This window comes from Mastigoproctus giganteus, chromosome 1 (genome assembly GCF_048544385.1).
Source record: "Mastigoproctus giganteus isolate SK-2022 chromosome 1, ASM4854438v1, whole genome shotgun sequence".
Taxonomy (NCBI): Eukaryota; Metazoa; Arthropoda; class Arachnida; order Uropygi; family Thelyphonidae; genus Mastigoproctus; species Mastigoproctus giganteus.
In genome coordinates, this window is record NC_143575.1 from 90,685,337 (window position 1) to 90,713,190 (window position 27,854).

At 38.5% G+C, this 27,854-nt stretch overlaps 1 protein-coding gene across 1 annotated transcript in view; it reads left to right on the plus strand.

The window, feature by feature from the left end:
* The window catches only part of LOC150090984 (voltage-gated inwardly rectifying potassium channel KCNH6-like), a 490,763-nt gene that overhangs the window by 432,047 nt on the left and 30,862 nt on the right, over window positions 1-27,854 (plus strand). Inside the window, exons 16-17 of the mRNA XM_090379306.1 lie at window positions 5,396-5,746; window positions 9,319-9,484. Coding sequence (XP_090235432.1) covers window positions 5,396-5,746; window positions 9,319-9,484 — 517 coding nt within the window. The remainder of the gene's footprint in view (window positions 1-5,395; window positions 5,747-9,318; window positions 9,485-27,854) is intronic.

Here is a 27,854-nt window from a genome sequence, read left to right on the forward strand (position 1 = left end):
AAGATGTGTAGTTTTCCATGGTTGTCCACAGGTCTCTTTTTAGGAACCATTTTGGAACCTTGTTCTGCACATTTGGTTTCAGACAGTTTGAGGGAACTGAGATAGTTGCATACGCACATGCTCTAGTTTTGGGTAATGCTTGAATGGAGTTGGAGAGCAGGTCTCAGCATATTTTTAAGGAACTTGGAGACTGCTGTGATGTACATTGGCTAAATTTCTCATAGACCAAAAGGAGAAGGATATTAAAAGGGTTGCTGGATCAGAGGAGACATCCTGTAGTGCAATACAGAGGGAGTCATACACCAGCAGTGAAAGAATTTAAATTTCTGGAAATAATGTTGGATAACAGATTATGTTTCTCTTTCTCTGAATATATTGCACCACAGATGTGCAATATATCAGAGAAAAGATATGCAACTTTGTTTCTATATTGATTAAGATTACAAAGATTGATTGGGGTCTTTGTGGAAGAGCACTGGATCTGATATATGATATATTCTTATCAGAGGTAATGTATGCATTGGGAAGCATGGCTCAAGGAAAGATATTGTCAGGAAGCTTGCTGTGGCCCAGAGGCTAATTTTACTATCAAATTAATAAGGACTGTATTAGTATTAGTAATGGCAACGTGGTGCAAGGAAGCCTATGGCTTATGCTGTAGCAGCCAAAAAATAAATAAATAAAATAACAAAAAATACATAAAATAAAATAATAAGAATAAAATCAAATTAATAATAATAATAAGAAAATTAAAAAATAAATAAATAAAATAATAATAATAAAAATTAATAAGAGAAAAGGAAATGGGCAAACTATGCATTTCCCTTTTCCATTAGGTAATTATCCAGCTGACCTTTGAATTTCCTCAGACTGTCAGCCTCTACCACCCATGTAGGTAACTTATTCCAGTAATTTATAACTCACTAGTTAAAATAAAACTTCCTGCAATCCAGTCTAAACAACTCACCCCGTAACTTGAAATTATGGCCACTAGTTCTAGAATCACATATAACCATGAAAATTTTGTCCTTATTCATTTTGCTTATGCCTCTCAGAGACTTAAACACCTCAGTAAAGTCTCCTCTAAGGTGCCTAGTTTCCAAGCTCTGCAGCCCACATATTTGAAGTCTTTCCTCATATGGACGCCCTTTTGCCGATCTCACCAGACGAGTTACCTGTCTTTGGACCCTTTCAAGAAGAACAATGTCTTTCTTTAGGTGCAGTCTCCATACTTGACACAGTATTCCAAGTGTTGTCTAACAATAGCCTTATATAATGGGATTATGATGTCCTTATCTCTACTAGTGATTGTTCAATAAATCATTGATAGGACACTATGGGCCCTCCTTGCAACCAGTCTACAATGCTCGAAGAACTTCATATCTGACCATATCGTAATACCCAAGTCCCTTTCCTCCACTACTGGCTTTAGTTCAACTCTGCTAAGTGTATAAATTATTTTGGGGTTACTGTTCCCCAGGTGCAATACCTTACACTTTGCTGGATTAAAGCATAGCTGCCATTTTTCTGACCATCTCTGAAGTCTATCTAGGTCATTCTGAAGAAGCTCTGCTTAGCGGCAATCATTAACTACTCTACCAATCTTTACATCATCTGCAAATTTAAACATCACGCCCTCTATCCCTTCGTCGATGTCATTTATGAAAATCAAAAACTATGGTCCTAATACTGATCCTTGGGGAACTCCACTTTTTACATCAACCCAATCTGAGGAATTTAAATATGATAAATATTTGTATTAATGATTTATTGTAAACTCTACTGACCTGGTTGTCGTGCTGGAGTATAAACAGAAAATTTAATTTTATTTAATAACCATTTATCACAACCCTCTGCCTCCTGCCCTGAAGCCACCTTGCTAGCCATCTAAGAATTTTCCCTGTAATTCCAACCTGTTCCAGCTTATAAAGTAACCACTTATGCAGACTCAGTGGCAGCTTGTGACTCTGATGTTTGGGGGTGCCGCGTCTTAAAGTTACATTGAATTGCTTTGGTTATAAGACATGTAGACATACACTGTAATAATAATAAGAAAGTTAAAAATACTACAAAACATTCACTAGACATTTACCATTAACAGACTTGAACTTTTATTTAAAAACAAAACCCATTCTTTGGTTTTTATTTGTTGAAAATAGATTAATAACTTTTTCGTTCAAGTTTGGTGCACTGTTGACCAAGCTTTTCTCTATTAAAAGCATTGCTTGAGCATTTAGCCCAGTGCTTCTCAGAGTGGGCAATATTGCCCCCCTGGGGGGCATTTGAATTATCCATGGGGGCATTAGGCATGAAAGGGGGTGACAGGGTGCACCTTTAATTGCTTTGACCAAATGCTGACTACATAAATGATATGATTAGGCTGAACAGACAAATAGCCTGAGCCACCCATGTTAATGTGCTACAGACTAACTATCCCTTGAAAATGAATATCTAGTCGAAACCGGTTTCAGTGATGTATCTCAATTGCTGACAAAACAAAGAAATTGTCTGGATGTTGTTAAACATGGCGATTTACGACTTCTACTTACAGATATTAAACCTAATATTGATAAGCTAATAAATCTCCACCAAGCTCATCCATCGCATTAAATATTAAAATATAATTAACCATTTCCATTAATATCATGACTTATTTATCTAATTAACTTTAATTTGTATGACTTAATTTAAGTGACTATAACTCACTTTATTTATGTAGTTGTAATTTTTTACGAAGAAGGAATAAAGTGTAGTAAATAGTTTTCTTTATAATTCACACATATGCATGCAGGGCTACATTTACATTTTTGGAGGCAAACAGACAAATATTCATTTCAGTTATTTAGCTTCACTTTATATTGGTGGGCTAAAAAAAAGCCCTGGCGAGGGCTTTTTTTTTAGGGGGGGGGCAGTGATCAAACCAAGTGGGGGGTGATCCAAAAAAGTTTGAGAAGCGCTGATTTAGCCTTTCCTGATTCATAGTGCTCCTTAAAAATGTTTTTATTCTTTTTAATGTCGAATGGCAGTGTTCCGGCTCTGAAGTAGTCATTGGAATGGTCAAAAGAACTTTTATGAGTTTTGTAAGTTCACCAAGAACTTCAGCTAGATTATTTTCTGAGATAAATTTCAGCAATTCAGTTAATTTGCAATAATTGTGTAGATCATGTCTTCTATAGAAAACTTGTAATTCCATAAGAAGTTTTTTTCTTTCATTCATGGGAAATGCTTCAGTAGTCTCCCGTACCTCTTCCATGGGCATTTTCATATGAAAAATAACAAAGTTCTCCTTGTTAAACAATCTAGCAGGCAATTAATTGCTTTGTAAAAGAATATCTCTAATCTATGTCAACACTTATATAGTCACATACTTACTTCGCTTCAATCATGAATGTTTTTGAAGGATTTTCACAGTACATTGAATTCCTGATTTTTAGAATGGCATTCTTAAAGTTTCCTATATATGCATGTATTTTAACTGCCTAAATTTCTTGAGATTGCATTTGATTATAAATTACTTCCACGTGAGGCATTATCTGATAGAAAAGTTCTAACCAGAACTCGAATTTTTCATTACTCAAGATGTGCAATATTCCAGTTGCTTCTGAAATCATCTTATCTGCATTTGCTGTCGCTTGTAGTTCCTCCAAGCACTTTTTTAAAGATTCAAAATTTTGATAAACGCTGTTCACTGTGCTTATATTGAAGTTCCATCTTGTAGGAGAAGTTCGGGCAACACGGCTGTCCATATGCATTGTGCCCCTTTTGACAGTTTGGGCATTTCATTTGGGAGGTTTTGTATTTATGACAGCTGTGGTCTGGTGAACTGCATTTGGCACAAATAGGGATTGTAACTATCACGAGCTGTTTTGGAGTGTCCAAATTTCTGGTATCTGTAACACTGCAGGAATTTATAATGTATGGCCTGACGCTGCACAGTAGGTATTCAGCTTTAATGGACCTAGAGTGCTGTGCTGAAAGTGATTAAATTCTGAATAGGGATGAGGTTACAGTCTCACCTAGTAGAGATTCCCCTAACCTCAAAAACCCCTTGTTTTGATAGCTCATTAAGCAGTTCATCTTTAGAAACATCAAGGTGGTCCCAACTTGAGCTTACTCTCAAATTATTTAGAGATTTATGTGTGATTATTGTGGCTGGAAGCCTTCCAAAGCAGATAACTTTCATTAGGCATCCAGACTGTCTTGGATCAATGGTTTCCTTACATCCTCTGATTTGAGTTGCTTAGCTGTCTTGAATGATCTGCAATGTTCTCCATTTCTTTCTGGATTCTGAGTATTGACAGTTCATTTGCTGTTATTTCAGTGTTGGAGTGAATTATTAAAGTCTAAGCAGAGAACCTTATGAAAACATAAGGTTCCTTATGTTTTCATCCTTTTGTGTTTGAATCCGACAACCCATTGGGTTTCTGAATTTTATGGGAATCAGTTCACTCCATTTGCCCTGGATGAGAGAATTTATCCCGACCAAGTTACAAGCCCCACCACATGGAGGCAGGAGCAGTGCCACCTTGTGACCAAGCAATAGAGAGGGTTAGTAATAAATCAATACAGAGAAAGAAAAAAAATAACAGTGACATTACTTTCCTTCCTAATTTATAAGCTAGTAAAGTAGATTTTTTTATTAAGGCTTAGTTAGTTTTGTTTTAGTGTAGCTTTAAACAAAGAAACAATTTATCACTTCAAGAGAAAGCACTAATTTGCAGGCCAAATCACTTGATCAGAGATCTCAATCGCATTGAACTCTAAGCTGAAAATGGTTGGCAGCGGAGAGGTTTTAGCTGGAAAAAGTCACTTCTTCCAATTTATTAAAGACTTGAGTCCTACTCCATCCCTTGTCACTACCCGAGTGATGTCTCTACATTCAAATAACTTTAATCCGAACATACAAGTGTTTTGACTTTTCAGTATAGACTGATTGCATTTATATTATTCTTTGCTTTAACACTTACAGTTGGTTTAAAATTTTCATGACATTTTTTGTTTGTGTTGGTCATTTTATTTTCTCTTTTAATTTTTTTAATGTTTGAGTCTTGCTTATTTGAATTTTGATAATGATGATGTTATCTAGTCCCATACTTTTATAAGTATGGTAAGTACACATACCTTATGATCAGTACACATCAATACAATCTTTTAATTATTTCATATTTTTAAGTGAATAAATTCATAGCTTGCTAGCTTAACATTGAGGTGCTCTGTCTTTAATAAGAATTTGGCTATATTAACTGAACTTTCTATCACCAGTTAGTTTGGATAATATGTGCTAGATACATATTTTCAATTAAAACCTGCAAACTTTAAAGTGAAAATAAAATGGTATCATTGAAAGCAGTCTTAAATTACAAATTTTTTAGTAATCCTTTTCGTTTCTTTCTAGGCAAATACAAAATGTTGAAGCCAGGCTAACGTCTGACCTTCAGTCCATTGTACAGTTACTTTCACAAGTAGTCCAAGCCAATTCTCTCCCGGGCCTTCCCATTGGAGTACCGCTTTCAGTGGAACCCACCCCTCCATCTCCTCATGATACAGCCACAGCAGCAATCCCGCCACCTCCCCCTCCACCACCTTCACCACCGGAAGTTACTTTTCGGTCACAGTCCGTACAGCTCCCTCCAGTTGATCGAACAAGAAACAGACTCTATAGGCGAGCATATAGTGTTCAGGCATCATACATAAGTGGTGATGCCATATTTCAGAGACCTCCATTTCATGCAATGGAGATTAGCAGGTACATCATAATGCTATAAGGAGTTAATATGATGTATGGGTGTGGGCAGTAGCGATGCATTGCTATGTGCCACCAGTAAGCAAAATAAAATTTGCCACCCTAAATGTTAAATACTGATAAGCGTTAACCAATCAGAAAACAATATTGAAAAAAATTACAGTGCCCTCTTGAACTGCCGCCTGTAAGCAACGCTTACCTCGCCTACCCACCTGCGGCAGCCCTGAGTGTGGGATGGAAACATCACTGAATTATGTTTATCCATCCAGTGATGTTTCAGTTCTAATCAGGCATGCCTCTATATAATAGTGGTACAGTGATTATCCAAACTATTTTGGAATTGAACACTTAGGATGAGAGCTTTATTCAAATAAGAAATGAGGAATCAATTTTAAAATTGAATATACATTTTTTAATATTAGTTTTAATGAACCACTGATTTCCTTGTTGTTTATAGGTATTAAAAGCTAGTAAAGTAGATTTGCTAACATATTTCTTTAGTTCTTTTTTTTTTTTCAGTTATATCAGTTTTGCTATTTTGAAACATAGTGAATAATATGAGGTGACTTATATATTCATTAATGTATACAATGCATTCCACTTGGCCCCCATAAAAACAGACCACAGTACAGAGAGGTTTTACTTATCTTTCTCCACTTAAAATAGAGTATTTTAAAAACTAAAAAGGGCTGATTTGAGAGAGAGAGAGAGAGAGAGAATCTTTATTGCAACCTAAGAAAAAGACGTTACAGAGAACTTAATGTTGTAAACAACTCGTCATGGCACGCAGGCCAGGGGTTAACAATGCCAAGACATAAAATGTGAAGTAAACAAAAAAAAAAAAAAAACTCAGTCCAACTAATGTAATTGCGTGAAAAGCATCTTCTTTCTATATCTTTTATCATATGCAGATTTGTTAAGATCAGCATCAAGATTGTAGACCTGGGAGAGCATCTGAAAAAGGAGGAATCGATCTGTCAGGAAAAGTCTTCTCGAATTCTGGACAACCAGTCTAGGGGTTGTCTGCAAGGCAAAGATAGGGATTCTTCAGCAGCATGTATTCCATATGGATAGCTCGAAGATAAATTCCACAACCATTTTGACTGCAATGACCAATTTTTTTCAATTTACATGTTGTGCAAGCTGAAAAACCCAGAATAACTCATTGGGGAGGGGACTGTACTCTCTCTGCTTGAGATTGGCTAACTGCAGCCTCAATTGAAAAGAACTTTAAAAATTTCTTCAGTTGTTGATGGTATCAAATCCAGACCTGTTTAAATGAGTGGCAGACAGTGTATCAAACCAATTAACATGCCATGGAGTGCAAGGTGGAATAGAATGTACAAATAATGAATGGAAGACTGATGGTCCATTAGGGGCTATCAGCTTTCCATTCCCTATGTATTCCTATGCTATTAAAGTGTATTATTTCCTATTAGATTTTTAAATTTAGCCAAAGAGCAAATTCTGCAGTATTAAGTGCTGGGTGCATTGTTGTTTTCTATATTTATTAATGATAGTGATGAAAAGGACTCCAAAAATACAACTTAAATGTACTAACTATAAAGAAAATGTACTCACCCATAGTATCGGTCTAATTTATATAAATATTTTTATATGTAATATTTTAAAAAACTAAATGTTAAATGTTTTGATGACAAAACAAAAGTAATACTTTTTTAATTCATACTACACTTTACACATAATTATTCAGAGATATCCTTTCCTTTACATTGGTTTTAAATGCATGCCACTAATATTTACATTTCATTTCCATAAGGGTGTCTTATGTCCTCCAGTGTCTTTTCGTGGTTTCAAAATACCAATTATCTACTGATTTATCTGGAATAAGGTCCTGCAGAGAAGGGCCATTTATATGTATCAACAATAAATCATTCAGTGTGGAAGAATTCATTGATGACCTCAGCTTCCCTTTTATTAGATTCATTTGAATAAAACTTTGTTTACACAATGAAGTACTTGCTCTTCTTGGACTAATGTTATTAGTGGAGTCACCCAGTTTGGTGTTGGGCCCATTGTTGAGTTCTATATTTATCAATGATATTGATGAAGGCATATCAGGCTTAATGTCCAAGTTTTCAGATGATACCAAGGTTTGGCAGGGTGGTTTATGACAGTAATAACATTGTGGTACTGCAACAGGATCTAGGAAAGTTAGGCAGATGGGCTGAGAAATGGCAATTGAAGTTTAACATTCACAAATGCAAATTACTGTATATACCCCAGAGTAAAGTACCAACTGTGTGGTACTACACTCAGGATAGTAAAAAATGAAAAAAAAAAAAAAAAAAACCTGAGGATAATTGCGCAATTAGATATGAAGTTCTTTGAGCACTACAGCCAGGCTGCCAGGATAGTTCATGGTATGTTGTCAGTTATATACAGGAATTTTTCTAGCAGGGTAAAAAGGTGATAATCCCATTGTATAAGGCAATGGTCATGGCACACCTTGAGTAATTTGAGTACTACATACAAAATCTGGAGGCCTCATTTTAGGTAGAATGTGGAGCTGCTTCTGAATGGAGTACAGAGAAGGGCAAGGAGATTGGTGAGTGGAACAAAGGTAATCTTATCAAGAAAGGCTTTAGTTCTGCAAATTACAGCATCTGCCTACTAAATACCCGTGAGGTGATATGATTGAGGTGTTTAAGGCTTTGACAGGATTGAGCAAGCTGAATGCTGATGGAATTCTTCCTCTTGCACAGACTGCACGCATGAGGGAGTACAAACTGAAATTGAGGAAGGACAGTTGCAGAATAGATGTGCAGAAATTTGCCTGTAGCCAGTGGGTGTTGATTGTGGAAACAAACTTCCTTCTGTTGTTGTGAACTTGATGGTTTAAATAAATTCAAAGAACTAGACAAACTATTAGAGGAATGAATAGGTGAAACAGGAGGTGTCATGATTTATTTTTTTTTGGCTGATTCTGTATAAGTTTGCTTTCTTGCATCATTTGTCACTGCTAATGCTAAAGATTAGTCTGAATGAATACCAAATAATTGTATGTTACTGCATGAATATAAATAAAAGATGGCCCACTCTGGCTCAAAAAGATGTTACAAATTGGGATAAAACAGGAGACTATTTTTGCTGCCTAGCTGAATAACAAAGTTTTCCTCCAAAAATGGAGGGAAGGTACATGTCCCTCTATGTGTGTGTGTGTGTGTTTTTTCTGATTGCCACTACTAATGCTAATTTATGGCAGATAGTTTCTTGGCATTCCTATCTACTTCAAAATGTTCAGGTCTAAATTTTAAAATAAATGCAGAGCAAGGAACTTATTGGGACCTTATGAAGTACAGGTGGGGATTTTTCTTCCTCTTTCATCCTGCAAACAAACAAACTAGCTTTAGAACATACATACTTTGCAGATATGAAACTGTAATTTGGGGTGGGATCAGTATTATCGAGAAGTTTCCATGATTACTAAATTATTGCATTAGGGGTGGGGGAAGAAACTTCTTTTTGTTATTTTGTTAGATATGGAAGCATTATGTATTTTTTGACCATATTTAAAAGAGGGGAACTCTATATTATTTAAATCTTTTATATAGGACCAAAGAAGAGGAAGAAGTTGATGAGAAGAAATCAGAATCTGAAGTTACTGGTGTCCATTTATCACAGCTCCAGCATCATGCAAACACTGTGCCTCCAACTCCCATGGTGGATAGTTCAGAAGAACCCCCTAGGAGCTTCTCACAGCCTTCTGACCTTGTCCAGGTAGGTCATCAATTAAAAATGATGTGCCAAAGTGATAATCCATTTTTTTTTTTTTTGAAATCTACAGTGAAACATGTGAATATTATAATACATACTAGATGAAATGTCAATCATTTTAATACTATAATACAGAATTAGAGTGAAAACTTTAACAAAAATCAGAATTCATTTCTTATTCAGTGCAGAAGTGAATGGGAGAAAAGAGGAAGAGCCATCTGCATGAGGCATAAATATGCTTGTTCTCTATAATTTTCAAATGTTGATTAATAATTTTAAAACTATTCTCTGCTGAAAATCTCTTGATAGAGAATTTTGCCACTTTAATTCTGTGACATGATTCTAAAAGGGCCAATGTCAATTTTTGTGTATACTGTATTTACCTTTCTGCTCACAAAAATAATTTTAAAAACAATTCAGAGAGAATAACTTTTTTTTTTTTCAATTTGAATTATAATAATTATTATTAGTTTTTAGTTTATGACTAAATTCTAGGGATCTTCATACAAGAAAATGCAATGAATACCTGAAATTTTCATTAAGTTTTTTATACCATAACAATGCACATCACCAAACCTCATGGCGTTGCTGTGCTTTCTTATCTGACATATTCAGATAAGTTGTAATTGTATTTCACACAAAAAAGTGATGTTTATATCCAAGTAGGTATGCAAGCAAGCATGGTGTTGTATTTCATTCAATACTGAATATTCTTGGCGAAAAAAGCAAGAAACAGTTTAAAATGATGCACTTTATAGCATCATCCCTTATTCTCATACTGTGTTAACAAAAAAATATCATATTCTGCAGCACATAAGGATGGAAAGCACATTTGGTGTAATAAAACTGCAATGTTCCTGTTTCTCCATTGTCTAGTGGCTACAGATTCAGATGTCTAGTATCATTGTTGTGGGCTCCAGGGTTCCCCTATTCTTGGCTGAATCCTCAGTACTGGGCATAGCCCAAGCCATTACTTCCGGCTAACAACAGAACATGTTCTGCCATTGGCCAGACCCAACAGGTATAAAGCAGCCAGGGTGTACCAGACACCAGGTCTAGTGCCCCCTGACCCCAACCCTAGCTGTGTGGAGGCACACCAGGTTCAACTATCGATGACTCTTTACTGGGATCCCAGGTAGTTGAGAGGCCCCAAGTAGTAAGTGAAAGGAGTTGGCGAAAGTGTGAGAAGTTTGGGTTGTTTGGGTGGGGGGGGGGATAAGAGGAAGTAAGTTGGGAATGGGAAAAGGCATTTCCTAGAAAACTAAGTGATGAGAGTAGTAAAAGAATACAGATTCTAGTGATGGACAGTGAGTCAATCCCACCCTGGAAAGGGGTCAGCAAGTCCACCTAGTGGTGGGTCCCCGGAGGGGTTGATATACTACTCTCTAAGGGTTACTGAGTAGTTCTCTGGTAGGGAGCCTACAGTCAGTGACTGAGTTTCCCACTCAGTGTGACTGAGTCAGATTGTGTAATCCCACCCCAATATGGTTAGCTCTCATGGTCTGGAGCATCTTCCGAGTTTGGTAGTCATTGTCAGTGGATTCCTCTTGTCGGGAATTCTGCTAGGATATGGTGGAACTTGCAGGCTGGTCATGACCATGCAGGATCCTCGAGTGAGCCATCATTGTCGCCGTTTGAATACATGTTCTGCAAATTCATTGAATGCTGCAAAGTTTTCCTTTGTTTGTATAAGTAGAGGTGCCTGTTCCAGTGCATATGCCTCTGTGAGAGTTTGAAGAGGCATTCGCAGGTCTTGGTAAATCGGACAGGTGAAGGTAATGTGGTGGGTCATCTCTGTCATTCCACAGGTGCAGGCAGGGTTTTGTACCAGGCCCAATGCATGAAGTTTTGCGTTGAGGCTTCCATGTCCAGTTAGCAGAAAAGTCGTGTGTAAGCTTGGTATGAACCATTCGTTGAACTGTTTGGAGTGCTCTTGCACCGTTGGCATGTACCGGTAATTATGGGTGGTTCTTCCAAATGGGTTGGCAGCTCAGGAATTCTACCAGATGGAGATCAGTTCATGTCTAATTCTTTTCTTCTCTTCTTGGATGGTGTTTTTCAGGTCTAATGCTATATTGTTGCTGCTGCATGGGCGGTTCCATTTCTTACGGTATCCTTGAGATGAAGAGATAACTTGTCGGATAGAACCTGCAGAGCAGGAGTAGAAACTGATCTGCAGGCCCTAGAGGTCAACAAGAGGATGGTGCAATGTGCTTGGTCTGGCTGTCATTTTACAGTTGGCTCTATGGCCCCAGGCACCAATGGCTAAGGTGCCTCCATAGCCAGGTGGGAAGGTGCAGCAGTGCGTAGCACACGCTTCTTGATTAGACCGGGGTTCGAGCCCGTCACCACCAAATACGGAGGATGCGGAAAGGTCAGGGAATAACCACCGCATATTCCCGGAGCAATATGGCCTTAGTCGCTAATGCTCCTAAAAACCAAATAACAACAACAGCACCAGTGGCTATTGGGAGAAAAATACATTCATAGTAGGCTAGTGGCTATGGCAGGAATGTCATGTATGACAGCAAGAATAGCATTTCAACACACCTGAATGTACTGGTGTATTAATGAGGATGAGCAGAACCATTATATCTAACATTTTCTTCTTTAGTTATATCTTTGTGCAAAACAGTTATTAATCGTGTACATGAACAATTAGGAAATTAGTTCTGACTGACAAAAGAATCCAAATGATTTTGAAAAAAGAAAATAAATAACATGAATTTTACAAATGATTTGAAAATTCATACACAGAAATAACACATTACAGTTTAAATTCCACTTTCCTTGTCAGAAATTATAAATAGGGTTTCAATATGACTGGAACCAACAGTTCATGTTTCCTGGGTTAATATTAGTTTAGTTCAGGTAAGTAGGGACACTAATGGGCTGTCACATTTATGCCTTTGAGATGTGGAAGAATTGTATGTTTTACAGTCAGTAAAATCCTTTGAGATGGATGCTTTTGAGAAACTAGTTATATTTTTCACATTTCGGAAGTGTCTATTGAAACTATGTACCTTCTACAGCTTGAAGCACAAGAGGTGATGTGCTGCGGAGGTTGCATGGCAGCCCCCACCCTACTATGTTCCAAACGTTTATGTGATCATTTGTACAAGCACTGATGAAGGAATGTCCTTATTTTCAGGATTTGGGCCCTATGACAGTAGGCATACACCCAAGGTTGGAGCAAAGTTCTTTCTTAAATATGGTGTAGGTCTTGTGAAATCAGTTTCACTCAGTGACTGAGACTGACTATTTCAGCCAAGGAGTGAAAAATGCCCATAAAAGTTCTGTGCTACTCGTCTGCTATTTCGGACATGAAATCATTTTTCTTGTAACAAAACACATGTTCACAGCATTCTTGTAAATCTGTTGGCATGGAGTTGCCAGTATGGACTAAACACATTTTCCCCTGGCCAGCAGTCCGTTCATTAAATGGTCAGTTGTTGTTTGTTTTGTCTTTTGGAAATTTCTCCTTATTTTAGAGAATTCAGCATATGAATCTTCTGAGGCTTCTTGTAGGAGCTATGGGTTGTCTGCCTTTCCTTGAAGGCTGAGGTCAGGAGGTCATTCCATTGCTATTTAGAGTGGGGACTAATCGTGCATATTTTAGACATTGTAAACATGTAATGAATTCCATCATTTTGACTGGAAACAGACAACTTCAGTAATGTTCAGCTCAGCAAGAATGTTCCACTGGTATAGTTAAAACAGGGTAATGACCTTATCAATGTTAATGTATTTAGGATTGTTAATTCTGTTCACAGGAGCTGGACAGACATTTGGAACGAATGGAGGGGTGAAATGGGAGGGTGTGTTTTTCTTTTTTTTTTTTTTTTTTTGGGCTGATGCTGCATAAGCTTGCTTTCTTGCATCATATGCCTCTACTAATGCTAATGCTATTAAGATTGTTTGCACCTTGCACTAAGGAACTACAATTCTTGGAGGTGATATTCTGGCAGTGATTTGATCCAACTGGAGGAAGTTGTCATATGTAAGCGAGGAGGAGCATCAATATGACCAATGATGTTCCTCCTTGCTCACATGGCATGTCGACAAGTTTTTTTTTGGATAGCAGTGGAAGGTCGAAGTCACCCGAGAATGATGACCTTTTGCTTATGGTGGATTGTGGATGACAGCCATGTGATCATATTGATCACACAAGCCTGAAAACAGGTGGGCAGCAATAAATTGCACTTACAACGATTGGCACTATGTTGCTGGAGGGAGCATTTGCTCCCCCGAGCAACATTTTTGCCTTAAATGGTGCCTATGGAAGGGTGCACAATTTCTTGACAGGGAAATAGACCATATTACAAACAGAGAGTAAAAACGCCTATTTTGTCACCTTTGCTCCAGGAAAAACCTGGGTACTACACTGCCACTATGGTAACTCAATATAGAGCTGCTTCAACATCCAGTCCTGGGAAAACAGCCCTCGTGGATTGCACAATTGGTATGGTCACTGTCTTCCCCATACTAGGTTGAAAAATGAGTTCGAATCCCATCAATGACACGGGCAATTTTTATGGGTATTTTTCACAATGAAGCTGAGTTAGTCAGTCTAAAGCGAGGGTAGCATGGTTTTTTCTCATGGAAACTCAAGTTTATTGTCCAGCAAACAGCAAATCGACCACAGAACGCATGCAGTTTACAGGCATATTATATATGCCGCAACATGTAGCTGATGCACATAAAGCCCCACAACAATAACAGATACCTTGGGTAAATGGATGATTTAATTAAAGGGAGTATGCTTCTTTGACAGACTGCTACCCCTCAGCACCACATGCCCAGTTGTATTATATGCAAATGTGTGTGGTACATTACTGCATATGGGTAGCAGTAACCCAGAGAAATATACCAACTGGGTGATGTTACACTCAGGGTAGTGAGGAATGGAAGAGACTTGGGTGTAATTGTGCAGTCAGATATGAAGTTTTCTGAGCAGTGGAGACAGGCTGCCAGAGTAGGTCATGGGATTTTGTCAATGATATACAGGAATTTTGCAAGCAGGGATAAGGAAGTTATTATCCCCTTGTATAAGGTAATACTGGTCAGACCACACTTTGAGTACTGTGTACAGGTCTGGAAGCCTCCCCTAATTTTAGGAAGGATGTAGAACGAGTAAAGAGAAGGGCAACAATACTGGTGATGAAATCATTTTTCTTATGGTGGATTGTGGATGACAATCCACAATCCACCATAAGAAAAATAAGAGAACCCCTTATATATATATATAAGGGGTTCTCTTACCGAGAGAAGCTTACATCTGCAAGTTGCAGCATCTGGAGTCTAGGCATCTGCAAGGTGGTCCGATTGAGGTGTATAAGGCCTTGAATGGATTGAGCAGGCTTAGTGCTGATGGGATTCTTCCTCTTGCTCAGATTGCAAACCTGAGGGGGGCATAAATTGAAACTGAGGAAAGACAGTTGTCGAATAGATGTGCAGAAATTTTCCTTTAGTCAGCAGGTAGTTAATTGCTGGAACAAACTTTCGTGTGTCGTTGTGGAAGTTGATAGCTTAAATAAATTCAAGGCAGAAGTAGACAAACATTTGCAATGAATGGATGGGTGAAATGGGAAGGGGATTTTTTTTGGCTAATGCTGCATAAGTTTGCTTTCTTGCATCATATGCCTCTACTAATGCTAATGTTATTTTGGAAGGTTATAGTATCAATTATTCCGAGTAAAAAACTTCATATAAACATGTCTCCAATTCTCAATGGATACGGAGATACAGCTGTTTGAAACTGGAGCACACAAAGCCATTGTGAGAGGTATTAAAGAATGATAAGTGACTTATTATTTGCATTTATTGACTTTTTGAATGATACCAAACACAAATATTTGTCAAATTTTTTACAGTTCACAATAAATGTTCGAAAATCCCACCACCAACCCCAATGCACTTTGCAACTCTTGTGGTAATATGACGTGTTGTTCTTCTGAGGTCATCTTGGCATTCCTTTGAGGGCAGCAGTATCTAAAATGCGAGCAAGCAATTCATCTCTTGTATTCACCTTTTCTTTGTATACTGTGCTTTTTATCCATCCCCACAAACAAAAATCTAACTGAGCGAGGTCTGGAGACCTTGGTGGCCAATGAACAGGACCATCGACTGTTGCCGATCCTTTGTTCAGGGAAAATTCAATTTTGTATCACAACAGGCCCAATCAACTGATTGTTGATGATACCGCACCACACGTTTACAGAGAAGCGATGTTAAAAATTTGTTTCTACAGTGGCATGTGGATTTTCGCCTGACCACCTATGAGAGTTATGGGTGTTGTTGATACTGTCACGCATGAAAGTAGCTTCATCAATGAACAGTATTGGACATGTGTTTTTGTAAAGGATGGCTCCTAGAATGTCATTTCAACTCCACCTCTTGTCTCTGTGAAAAACAGTATCACTGCAACTGTTCCAGATATGCAAGTAATGTAGGTGTGTGTATTATGTGTGTTCTGTCTAGCTGCTTGGCTACCCAGAAGCATCAATCACCTGTAGAGATGATTCTGGGTAATCGTCCACACCACAGGAAGGTGGGCTAGTCCCAATTGTGCTTGTAGTGTCAATTCGAGACTGTGGCCCACCTGATGTTGCCAAAAAGTGGGCCAGATTCCTCTGAGGCACACTCCAGAGGAGAACATAAAGGAAAAAGAAGTTCCCATGGTGTATTCATAACAATAAAAAAAAGAGAGAAAAAGAAGAAACAGAAGGAAAAAAAAAAGAAAAGGTAAAGAAAGAAAAAAAAGAAGCAAAAATAAAAGAAGGGAAAAAAAAGGTTCTCATAGTACATTTATATAAAAAAAAAAAAAAAAGAGAGGGTTAGTTGGTTTCCAATCAAAGGCTTCCATTGGGCAAAGATGTCTGCAGTGAAGGCAGTGAGATTAGTTGTGGTTCTAATAAGTTGATGGACCTGATCTGGGGAAAAATCAGGGATCTTGCTCTTGACACAGTCTGTGTTCTCGATACTGGACACATTCAAATATTGTGGTGCCAATTTTTGCTCTGTCCACAGAAGTTAATGTTTATAAGCACAAGTTGAAGTTTTTCATTACCGGTAAGTGATCCATGCCTGGTTATAAGGAACAAGGATTCAACACCGAGGGAAAACCAGACTAGTCTTTTCGGACATCACAAAGGTCACATCTGGGAGAAAATTACTGGTCAACCATCCCCATGGCTGAGGTGTCCCTTTGATTTGCCACACATTAATAAGCATAGCATCGAACTTTCTCTCTTTTAACATCTGTGTTTAAGGAAAGTTCTATCTCAAGAATAAAGGCAGGAATGCCTTTCCTGAATCGGTAGCAAAGGCCTCTGTAGATTATGTTTATGTAGCTGTGGAGACTGTATGACAAAGCTGATGGGTTGCCAAAATCATTCCTCTCTGAATATAATTGAGCTTCTCTCTCATTTTGACGATAGGAACACGATGAAACCAAGCCCCGGCAGCAAAGAAGACAATTGGGAGGAAAAACAGTCTTGTAGTAGAGGAGTAGGGTACACCTTGATAGCTCCCACTCTTTCTGGAGAAGCTTACAATGAAGATTCTTCCATCCTGGAGAATCTTACAATGGAGGCTGTGAACTTTAGTCTTTGTACTGAGATGTGCGAGGAATAATAGCTGGTGATAGCTTACCACTACAAGGACTTCGGTTTGGTCAACAAAAGTTATCTGGATTCTGCTGATTTTGACCTGAGGTTGTCTTTGAAGGTCAAGCCTGGTTTTAAAAACCATTTTGGATTTGGTGGGATCTGTCTGAAGTTTGTTAAGCATTGTCCAGGAGGTGAGTTTATTGAGGACCTGCTGTGCTGTTGGTTGAATTGTTGCTCTGGGGTGTCCAGCAACGATGAGAGTAAGATCGCCAGCAAATGCGATGATTTTGGTTTTTTCAAAGGTGTTAAATCAGCTTTGCAGTACCATATTCCAAATGAGGTGCCCCAAAACCGAACCCTGGGGGCAACTCTAGTGGATTAGTCTTTGGAGGTACTTGGATTTTACTAGTATAAGCATTCAGAAAAATAACTCCTGAAGAGGCAGTAGAGGTTATGTGGACATTCAGCTGTATGAAGGCATTCCAAGGCACTTTCCCATCAAATTTTGTCAAAGACCACCTCGAAGTTGATGAAAAGGGCTAGTTCATACTTCTATTGTGATGTTTCCATTTGCAGAATCAGGTGGGTGAGGGCATCTTCTTATGATGAAGATGCCCTGGGTAAAGCCATATTGAACTGGAGAAATCAGATTATTAGAAATAAATAAATTGGTGATACGCCATAAGTCACTTTAAAGTGTGCCCCAGGTTTGCCAACGGAAATAGGCCTGAAGGATCTAGGATCAGTTATTGGTTTGTCAATGAAGCGTAGCAGTGCTACCTTCCAAGGTTGAGGGAACTTCGATTTGCTTAAGCATTTGTTGTATGATAAGTAAATGGTTCAGCTTGTGTTGAGGTTGCATACGCAGCATTCTCTTTCCGAATGGTTATGTGTGCAGGGAGATCTTCCAGGGGATTGTCATTGGGTGAAAGCTTATTTATTGTGTTTACTGATTCGGTCTAGTTGGTAGTTTCGATCTGATATTACAATTTTATCCCGTGAAATTTTATAAAGTAGCCCCCATTATCCTGCTGGAAGCAGGATAATGGGGGCTACTTTATAAAATTATCTTATTGGCTGTTGTGCTGGTCCCACACCTCTGTGATTGGCGGTTGAGTTGAGTGGAATTTTTTTTATTTCGCTCACTAAATGGCGCTGCTTGTTTTTTTTTTTTTTTCTTGCTGAGTCTCAAACCTGTGTCTTCCATGGTGGCTGTCTGGTACTTATCCACTGAGCTACCTTTTACGTTGTGAATATGTGGCTGATATAGGTATCAGTGCGATGTCAAGAGACCTATATTCTGCAATGAATTGTGGAGCAGGCTCTTTGCAGAGCCCGCTGCCAAGCGTTGTTTATTTGTTCTATGTACCTGTAACAAAAGTTATTTTTTTATTTCCAATGTTGATGCTATTGGATATATATATATACACAGGGTGTTTCAGTTAAACGTTTCAGAACTTCTAAGAGGGGTAGGGTACATCCTGACAACTCGAAATCATATAGCAATGTGGGGTCGGAAATGCTTTCCTGAAGCGGTGTTGTACACAGAAGCACCATAAAGAAAAGAGACCGTAAGTGAGAAATCGTTTTAATAATACATGAAAAGAAGCAAAAGGTACATGGATTAAAGTAAGTGTTCGAAGTTTCTTCCACGGGCTACAATGCACGCCTCACATCTCCGACGCATGGACATCCGAACATTCTGGAATACTCCAGGCGAATTTCGAATTTCTTGAACAAGAACGCCAAGTTAGTAGGATGGATGATTACACGAACGCAGAGTTAGCCGATATGCATTTGGCGTACGGGGCTGCAAATTGTAGTGTAGCGTTTGTACGCGGAACGATATCCGACGAGGCGTATTCCCAGTCATAATTTCTTTGCAAGACTGCACCAGAGGTTAGCTGAGAGGTTCATTTGAAAGAGCTGACAGGGACAGGGTAAGAATAGCACGGACTCCAGCCGTCGAACAGAATGTGCTGCAGCATGTACAGGGGAATCCAAGAACGAGTACACGAAGTCTAGCAAACGCAGTTGGGGTTTCCCATTGCCGCGTCTGGAGGATTCTCCGAGAACAAGACATGCATCCGTTTCACGTGCAGCGTGTCCAGACACAGCAACCGGAGGATTATGCACCTCGTATTGCTTTCGCACAGTGGTACCTTGGAAAATGTGCTACAAATCCCCTTTTTCCTGCTGAAGTGTTGTTTTCCGATGAGGCATCCTTCACAAGGGAAGGAATTTTCAACACGCATAACGACCATATCTGGGCGGTCGAGAACCCGCATGCAATACGACGTCGTGCAGCACAGATTCGATTTTCGGTCAATGTATGGGCCGGTATTATGGGAGATCACCTCATCGGACCTTACCTGTTACCGTGTCGTCTAACCGGACCTATCTACTTGATCTTTCTGCAGCAAGTATTGCCACAACTTTTGAGAGATGAACAGATTTCTGCATCGACGCAACAGACAATGTGGTTCCAACACGATGGAGCCCCTGCCCATTATAGCGGAGATGTTCGTAACTACCTGGATGTCACATTTGGTCAACAGTGGATCGGACGTGGTGGTCCCGTGCGTTGGCCTGCTCGGTCACCCGACCTATCATGTCTTGATTTTTATTTCTGGGGTCATATGAAATCGCTAGTTTATGACACCCCTGTTGACAATGCTGAGGAGCTGGTTGCAAGAATCGCAGTAGCTGCCGAAGAAATTCGAAATTCGCCTGGAGTATTCCAGAATGTTCGGATGTCCATGCGTCGGAGATGTGAGGCGTGCATTGTAGCCCGTGGAAGAAACTTCGAACACTTACTTTAATCCATGTACCTTTTGCTTCTTTCCATGTATTATTAAAACGATTTCTCACTTACGGTCTCTTTTCTTTATGGTGCTTCTGTGTACAACACCGCTTCAGGAAAGCATTTCCGACCCCACATTGCTATATGATTTCGAGTTGTCAGGATGTACCCTACCCCTCTTAGTTCTGAAACGTTTAACTGAAACACCCTGTATACACACAGTTATTGTTAGTCCACTTTGCCTGCAACAAAGCTGAAAGTAAAGATTTTTATTTTACTTTGTTTGATGGTTAAATATATTTTTTTACCCATAACTTAGGTTATGAATGGTGGCTCCATCTATCAGTCCTTACTGCAGGCTGAAAAAAATTTTCCTTCTTAATCTAGATGGTAAATGTTTTATTTCCTGTATTGATACCATATGTTTAGAGGCACACTTTACCACCAAAAACTTGAAAAGTAAAAGTTTTTTTATGTGTTCTATATTGTTTGATGTGCAAGTTTATTTTCACTGATAAGTTAGTCTATGAATGGTGGCTGGATCTTTCGGTCCGAAAATAATTTTCCCATCAGGCTGAAATATATCTTCTTAAAAGTAATTTGTCTAAGTTAAAGATTAACTTGTTTTCATCTATATTGAAATATGATTTTACTTTTAAAAGTAATTCAGAGAGTTAAAGATTTTAAAACTACTGATTAGCTTTAAATTAAGTTATTTCTTTAGTATCTAAAAAATGACGTTTAAAAACGCAAACTCAGCGATGGTTCCATCTGCTTGAAAGTCACGTCTAATTTTTCTATTGTTACCACACGCTGATTGTGATTTCCAAAGTGTTATCTATTATCAATGGTTTTAGAATTAAAAAAAACTTATTCTCTCAAGACGCAGATAAAATTTGCAAAATAATAAAAAACTTGTTTCTCTAATAATAATAAGAAACAACAAAAACAGATAAAAGTTGCAAAACAAATCTCCTTTATTGGCTTTTTAAAAACAAAAGATACATACATATTCGTTAAATACGTTAGACTACAGTACCCACCATCTGATTTAATTACTTCGTAGCTCCGATTGCTCCAGATGGACATTGTCCGCGCTCTGGACGTTGAAAAGCCACTTTCATCAGCGGCATATGGATTCCACTGTGCATTAACATTTACTTCGTCTATGTATATAAAGTGCTTAGCATCATAATACACAGCCATTTCTGAATAAACAGAAAATTTTTTAAGGTGGCATCGTTTTAGGTTATATCTCATATTGTGAATGCCTTCACAACGAGTTGCCATGATATTGCACTACTTCGAATAAGTAACGCTTCACCTAAGGAGAAGACTAGTGTTACTTATTCTCAGATAGGTACCACCACCCAGACAGCACTGTTTCAGGGCTATTTGATGTATGTATGTGAATATCTACTCGAATATCCACTTGTCCCTATTAGACGTAGAAAAGCAAAAAAGGTAGAGGGAAAGTTATAGTAGGAGTGGAAGAGGAAAAGAAACAGTGTAGAAGAATGAAAGGGACAGTAACTCCTTCAACTCACACCACTCAAAAACTCATGAACTCCTCGAATAGGCAACGCTTCCCCAGTGGAGAAGGCTGTTGTTACCTATTCTCGGAAACTCCGGACATCATCAAGCTCCCCCCAGCAGCACTGTTTCAGGGCTATTTGATGTATGTATGTGAATATCTACTCGAATATCCACTTGTCCCTATTAGACTTAGAAAAGCAAAAAAGGTAGAGGGAAAGTTATAGTAGGAGTGGAAGAGGAAAAGAAACAGTGTAGAAGAATGAAAGGGACAGTAACTCCTTCAACTCACACCACTCAAAAACTCATGAACTCCTCGAATAGGCAACGCTTCCCCAGTGGAGAAGGCTGGTGTTACCTATTCTTGGAAACTCCGGACATCATCAAGCTCCCCCTAGCAGCACTGTTTCAGGGCTATTTGGCCCTTCGTCAGTGAGTGGGTAGGTACCCAAGTGATGCAATGATGGCAAAAACAGTTATGAAGTATAACTCCACAATATGAGAGATGCCTGATGGTGTATGATGTATTTAGACTAAGGCGCATTTAGGGCTAGAGCCTCAAGCTGCGAACAAATTTAGACTATGTATATAAAGTGCTTAGCATCATAATACACAGCCATTTCTGAATAAACAGAAAATTTTTTAAAGTGGCATCGTTTTAGGTTATATCTCATATTGTGAATGCCTTCACAACGAGTTGCCATGATATTGCACTACTTCGAATAAGTAACGCTTCACCTAAGGAGAAGACTAGTGTTACTTATTCTCAGATAGGTACCACCACCCAGACAGCACTGTTTCAGGGCTATTTGATGTATGTATGTGAATATCTACTCGAATATCCACTTGTCCCTATTAGACTTAGAAAAGCAAAAAAGGTAGAGGGAAAGATATAGTAGGAGTGGAAGAGGAAAAGAAACAGTGTAGAAGAATGAAAGGGACAGTAACTCCTTCAACGCACACCACTCAAAAACTCATAAACTCCTCGAATAGGCAACGCTTCCCCAGTGGAGAAGGCTGTTGTTACCTATTCTCGGAAACTCCGGACATCATCAAGCTCCCCCCAGCAGCACTGTTTCAGGGCTATTTGGCCCTTCGTCAGTGAGTGGGTAGGTACCCAAGTGATGCAATGATGGCAAAAACAGTTATGAAGTATAACTCCACAATATGAGAGATGCCTGATGGTGTATGATGTATTTAGACTAAGGCGCATTTAGGGCTAGAGCCTCAAGCTGCGAACAAATTTAGACTATGTATATAAAGTGCTTAGCATCATAATACACAGCCATTTCTGAATAAACAGAATTTTTTAAGGTGGCATCGTTTTAGGTTATATCTCATATTGTGAATGCCTTCACAACGAGTTGCCATGATATTGCACTACTTCGAATAAGTAACGCTTCACCTAAGGAGAAGACTAGTGTTACTTATTCTCAGATAGGTACCACCACCCAGACAGCACTGTTTCAGGGCTATTTGGCCCTTCGTCAGTGAGTGGGTAGGTACCCAAGTGATGCAATGATGGCAAAAACAGTTATGAAGTATAACTCCACAATATGAGAGATGCCTGATGGTGTATGATGTATTTAGTTGTGAAGGCATTCACAATATGAGATATAACCTAAAACGATGCCACCTTAAAAAAAAAAATTTTCTGTTTATTCAGAAATGGCTGTGTATTATGATGCTAAGCACTTTATATACATAGTCTACATTTGTTCGCAGCTTGAGGCTCTAGCCCTAAATGCGCCTTAGTCTAAATACATCATACACCATCAGGCATCTCTCATATTGTGGAGTTATACTTCTTAACTGTTTTTGCCATCATTGCATCACTTGGGTACCTACCCACTCACTGACGAAGGGCCAAATAGCCCTGAAACAGTGCTGTCTGGGTGGTGGTACCTATCTGAGAATAAGTAACACTAGTCTTCTCCTTAGGTGAAGCGTTACTTATTCGAAGTAGTGCAATATCATGGCAACTCGTTGTGAAGGCATTCACAATATGAGATATAACCTAAAACGATGCCACCTTAAAAAATTCTGTTTATTCAGAAATGGCTGTGTATTATGATGCTAAGCACTTTATATACATAGTCTAAATTTGTTCGCAGCTTGAGGCTCTAGCCCTAAATGCGCCTTAGCCATTTACTTCGTCTTCATATTCGACGTCAGCATTAATGTCTGGTGAGTGAGCCTCACGCTCGCCATCTGTCGAACCTATTTATAACATAGGCCGATCGAGATATACTTGATATCGGCATCGTATGACCAATGCAGGCTTGATACATCCTTCGATGTTTCATCGAAGCTATAACTTCCAACCGGTAATCGCTGTGTAGTTATGGAATGGTCGTTGTAGTGTTCACTAACGGAGTTAAACATCGCATATTGTGAAAATATAAGGATGACTCCGAAGCAAAACCTTCAACACTATCAGCTACCTCTAAAAGGGCTCCATCATAGTACGAATCCAAGGGGTTGCAGCACTGAGCTTTCACTCTAAAGATCAACGGACATCGAATACAGGCTGCAGCTACAAGACATTAAAACTAAAAAGTGAGTATACATGCAAAATAATCGCATTGGTTTCTAGTAATGAAACATTAGATTCGCGTTTTAAAAACAATGTGTTGAACCTGGTCATTGGTGAAGAGTATTAGAACGACTATTTGCAATAGTTGTCTTTCTCAGACATCGGTGTCTTGCATTTAGAATTTTTATCGGACAGATTATTTTCACAATGGGAACTAGCAGTACCCATTGTGAAAATTTTGCAATTCGTTTTATTTTATTTATTTTTAGAAGATCATAACACGGATCACATGCAATGAATATCTTTCGGTCGTATCGGGGTCAACAGTACCCGTCCATACAATGTTTCATTAAAGTTATAGCGATGGATTCTTTAAAGACGATAACGTAACTACCCACCGTAATTTCATTTATTTCCTCTTTTACTGTTTTTTCTAAAATATTGTTCCTCTGTTTAGAAGGCAGATTTAAAATTAGAATGTTGTTAAGCACAGGTAAAAGCAAAACAACCCACTGACAGGCAATAAAACTACACAAACGTTGATGGAGAAGGAAGCTGTGGGGTTTTTTTTTTTTTTTTTTTGTTTAGTGCAGGTGTCCGTTTTAGGTTAGCCAGGATTGGGTGATCGAAGGGCGACACGAGTAATTACAGACCAGTTAGTTTAACTTCTGTTCCGGGTAAAATATTGGAGTCACTGGTTAACGATGCATTGCAGGATCATCTAGACAAGACTGCAGCAATAATTCAGACACAGCATGGGTTTGTTGATGGAAAGTCTTGTCTGACAAATTTGATAGGATATTATGTGGTTACAAAGGAACTGGATGCAAAAAATAATTTTGGTATCATATTTGGATTTCAGGAAAGCCTTTTACACTGTTGCGCATGGAAGACTTGTACAAATTGGAGCAGAATTGATATTAAGGTTAAGTTGCTACAGTGGATAAAAGGATGGGTGAGTTGGAGAAGACAGGGTGGTAATTAATAGGTGCTGCTCTTCGTGGACTAATGTTATTAGTGGGGGAAATTAACAGGTCTTTAATTCTTATTTTGTTGATTATTATTAAATAATCTTCGTTTTGTTCCCTTTTATTTATATAGACCTTTATTTTCTTACACCCCCACTTACACATCTGACCTTGCTTCACAGGAGAATTCCAGATTCAAGGGAACTTCTCAATTATCGGAAAAGCTGAATGTTCAAGAATGACAAAAGCACACGTTAATTTATAACATAAGTTTATTTACATACATAATACACACAACATGAAAAAATGATCAAACTCAAGCACATACTATTATTCAAATCTGTCCATGTAGCATCAGATATATGGGATTAAATACATTTGTTTTACACTAGAAGGGTTATTTCTTTATACACAACATAATCGATATCCTTACACAAAAAGTTTTCTTCACACATGAACAATAATTGCTCAAGAGGTTTAGTTCATACTCTCTCCTATGTAAATCAAATTCTTACCTTATAAATTGATTTAGGAATTTCACTCTTAACTTCCGTTTTAATTAGTGCTCCATTTCGTCTTGGGGAATATAATTTCACTACTTTCTATAATCAAGACAGATAGTACATTTGACATCAATTTCTGGACGAATGCCGGTCCCAAGGGTTAGCTACATTCATAAGGCTATTTCTTTCTCTGTATTTCTCTACCCTTCCCTTCCAAAATATATCATACCTATATGTTAAACAATAACTAATAACAATTCTCTCCTTTGTCTTTCTACATGTCTAATTATACATCAATCAAACCCATATCTGATTTTTCTCTATATTTATACAACCTTTCTTTAATATCTTTCTAAATTTCTACTAATCTGATATTAGAATTCCTACAGTCCTTTATATGTAAGTGAGAATACCTTATAACTAGTCAATTTTTCGAATCTTCTCCGTTTTGGGGCCTTTAGCTCCTTGTCTGGGAATGGCATCGTTTCCCAAGGGCATTCATCTAGTTTCTCAATGGGCTGTAGTCTATGTCTCGATAGGGCATCACTGTGTCTCTTAGGAATTTATGAGCTCGTCTTTGATACTGCTACTTAATCTACGGTGCAGCTATTCTGGCGGACTGGGGATTACAACTTTACCTTCTCAGCTCACTTATCTGCGCCTTGCCTTTACCACTGCTCTTAGATGATGGACTAGGATTATTTATTTCCTTACACTACTTATTTTCATGCTGGCCACTTTCACTACCTTCCTATTACGGACTAGGTTTATTTCTCCATACACCTCAGTCGTCTGCATACGGGCCACTACCCTTTCCTTCCAATTACGGATTACGCTTATTCCTCCATACACTTCATTCATCTGCATACGGGCCACTACCCTTGCCTTCCGATGACGGACTACTCGACTGTTCTCTTCTATTATGAAACTCTACTAACTTTTCTTAACTTACTGACTCCACTTAAACTTATCTAACCCTTCACTACTCCATCTTAACTTTGTCAGATCTTTCCCAACTAGCTGACAGGACTTATCTAACCCTACACAACTTATTACTCATTTTCCCCTAACACTGTCAAAAACTCAACTCTGTCTTTCCTAACTCATCTTCACAACACCAACAAAAGCTCAACTCAGCGTTTATAACTCATTTCCATTAACACCCACATAAACTCAACTTAGTGTTCTTTTTAACCCATTTTCACAAAACACTAACAAAAACTCAACTCAGTGACTTTTAACTCATTCTTTCCCTAACACCGTCAAAAGCTCAACTGTGTGTCCTTCCTAACTCATCTTAAAAACACCAACAAAAAACTCAACTGTCTTTGACTAACTCATATTTATCGACACCGACAAATATCTCAACTTTCCCTGTCTTTACTAACCCATTTTTACAAAACACGTAACAAAATCTCAACTGTGTCACCCCTCTTGGCTGCGTGCGCTCTTTTTGTTTTCCGAATTTGTGTACCGCCCTTCTGTGTTGCCCACCTTCGCTCCGAAATTTAACCATTCGTACATCAATATTTAAATTTACATCCCGACTATTCGCTAGTGTGGGTTTCCCATGCTATCTCCATCCCCGCTAGATTCGACCTCCCATTTTAATATTCTTTTCCCAGGCAGTTCGCCGCCATCTTTGTTTCACTTAACACCTTTACTTCCTAAGACCCCAAAACTTGCTATCACCGACAGCCACACGCCAGTCTTAAATCTCACCCGAGCATTTGTCAAGTCTTTACTAACCGTCTGTTCTCCAAGTGTCACCGATCAAAGGAATGTCCCGACAAACTCTTATTGTTCTTTTGGGGCCATAATTATTCACACGTACTCGCCAATAGCCGTTGCTTACCTGTTTACATTGTTTTGGTTATTCCTGTGTGCTGGGAGCTGAAGTGCACCCCCTATTGCCACTAGCCATTGTCAAGCTCACCGCTCACTTTTCTATTACCTTGTCTAATTAAATCCCTAGCGAGTGACCCATTATCTAAATAATATTCGTGACTAGTAATGTTTTGCCGCCCCATATTGCTATATCAGAAGCTTTACTTTAAATTAATCTCACTTTTGTATAAAATTTTACTTGTAAGGTTTTATATCTTACAGATTTTATATCTTCATCAATATCACTGAAAAATATACAAAACAGAGGACCCAACGGTGTTGGGTCCTCTGTTTTGTATATTTATCAGTGATATTGATGAAGATATATCAGGCTTAGTGTCGAAGTTTGCAGATGATACAAAGGTTGGCAGGGTTGTTAATGACAGTAATGGAAGTGTAATTTGGGCAGATGGGCTAAGAAGTGGCAACTGAAGTTTAACCTTGACAAATGCAAGGTACTACATATGGGTAGAAGTAACCCCAGAGAAACGTACCAACTGTGTAGTACTACACTTAAGGTGTTAGAAAATGAA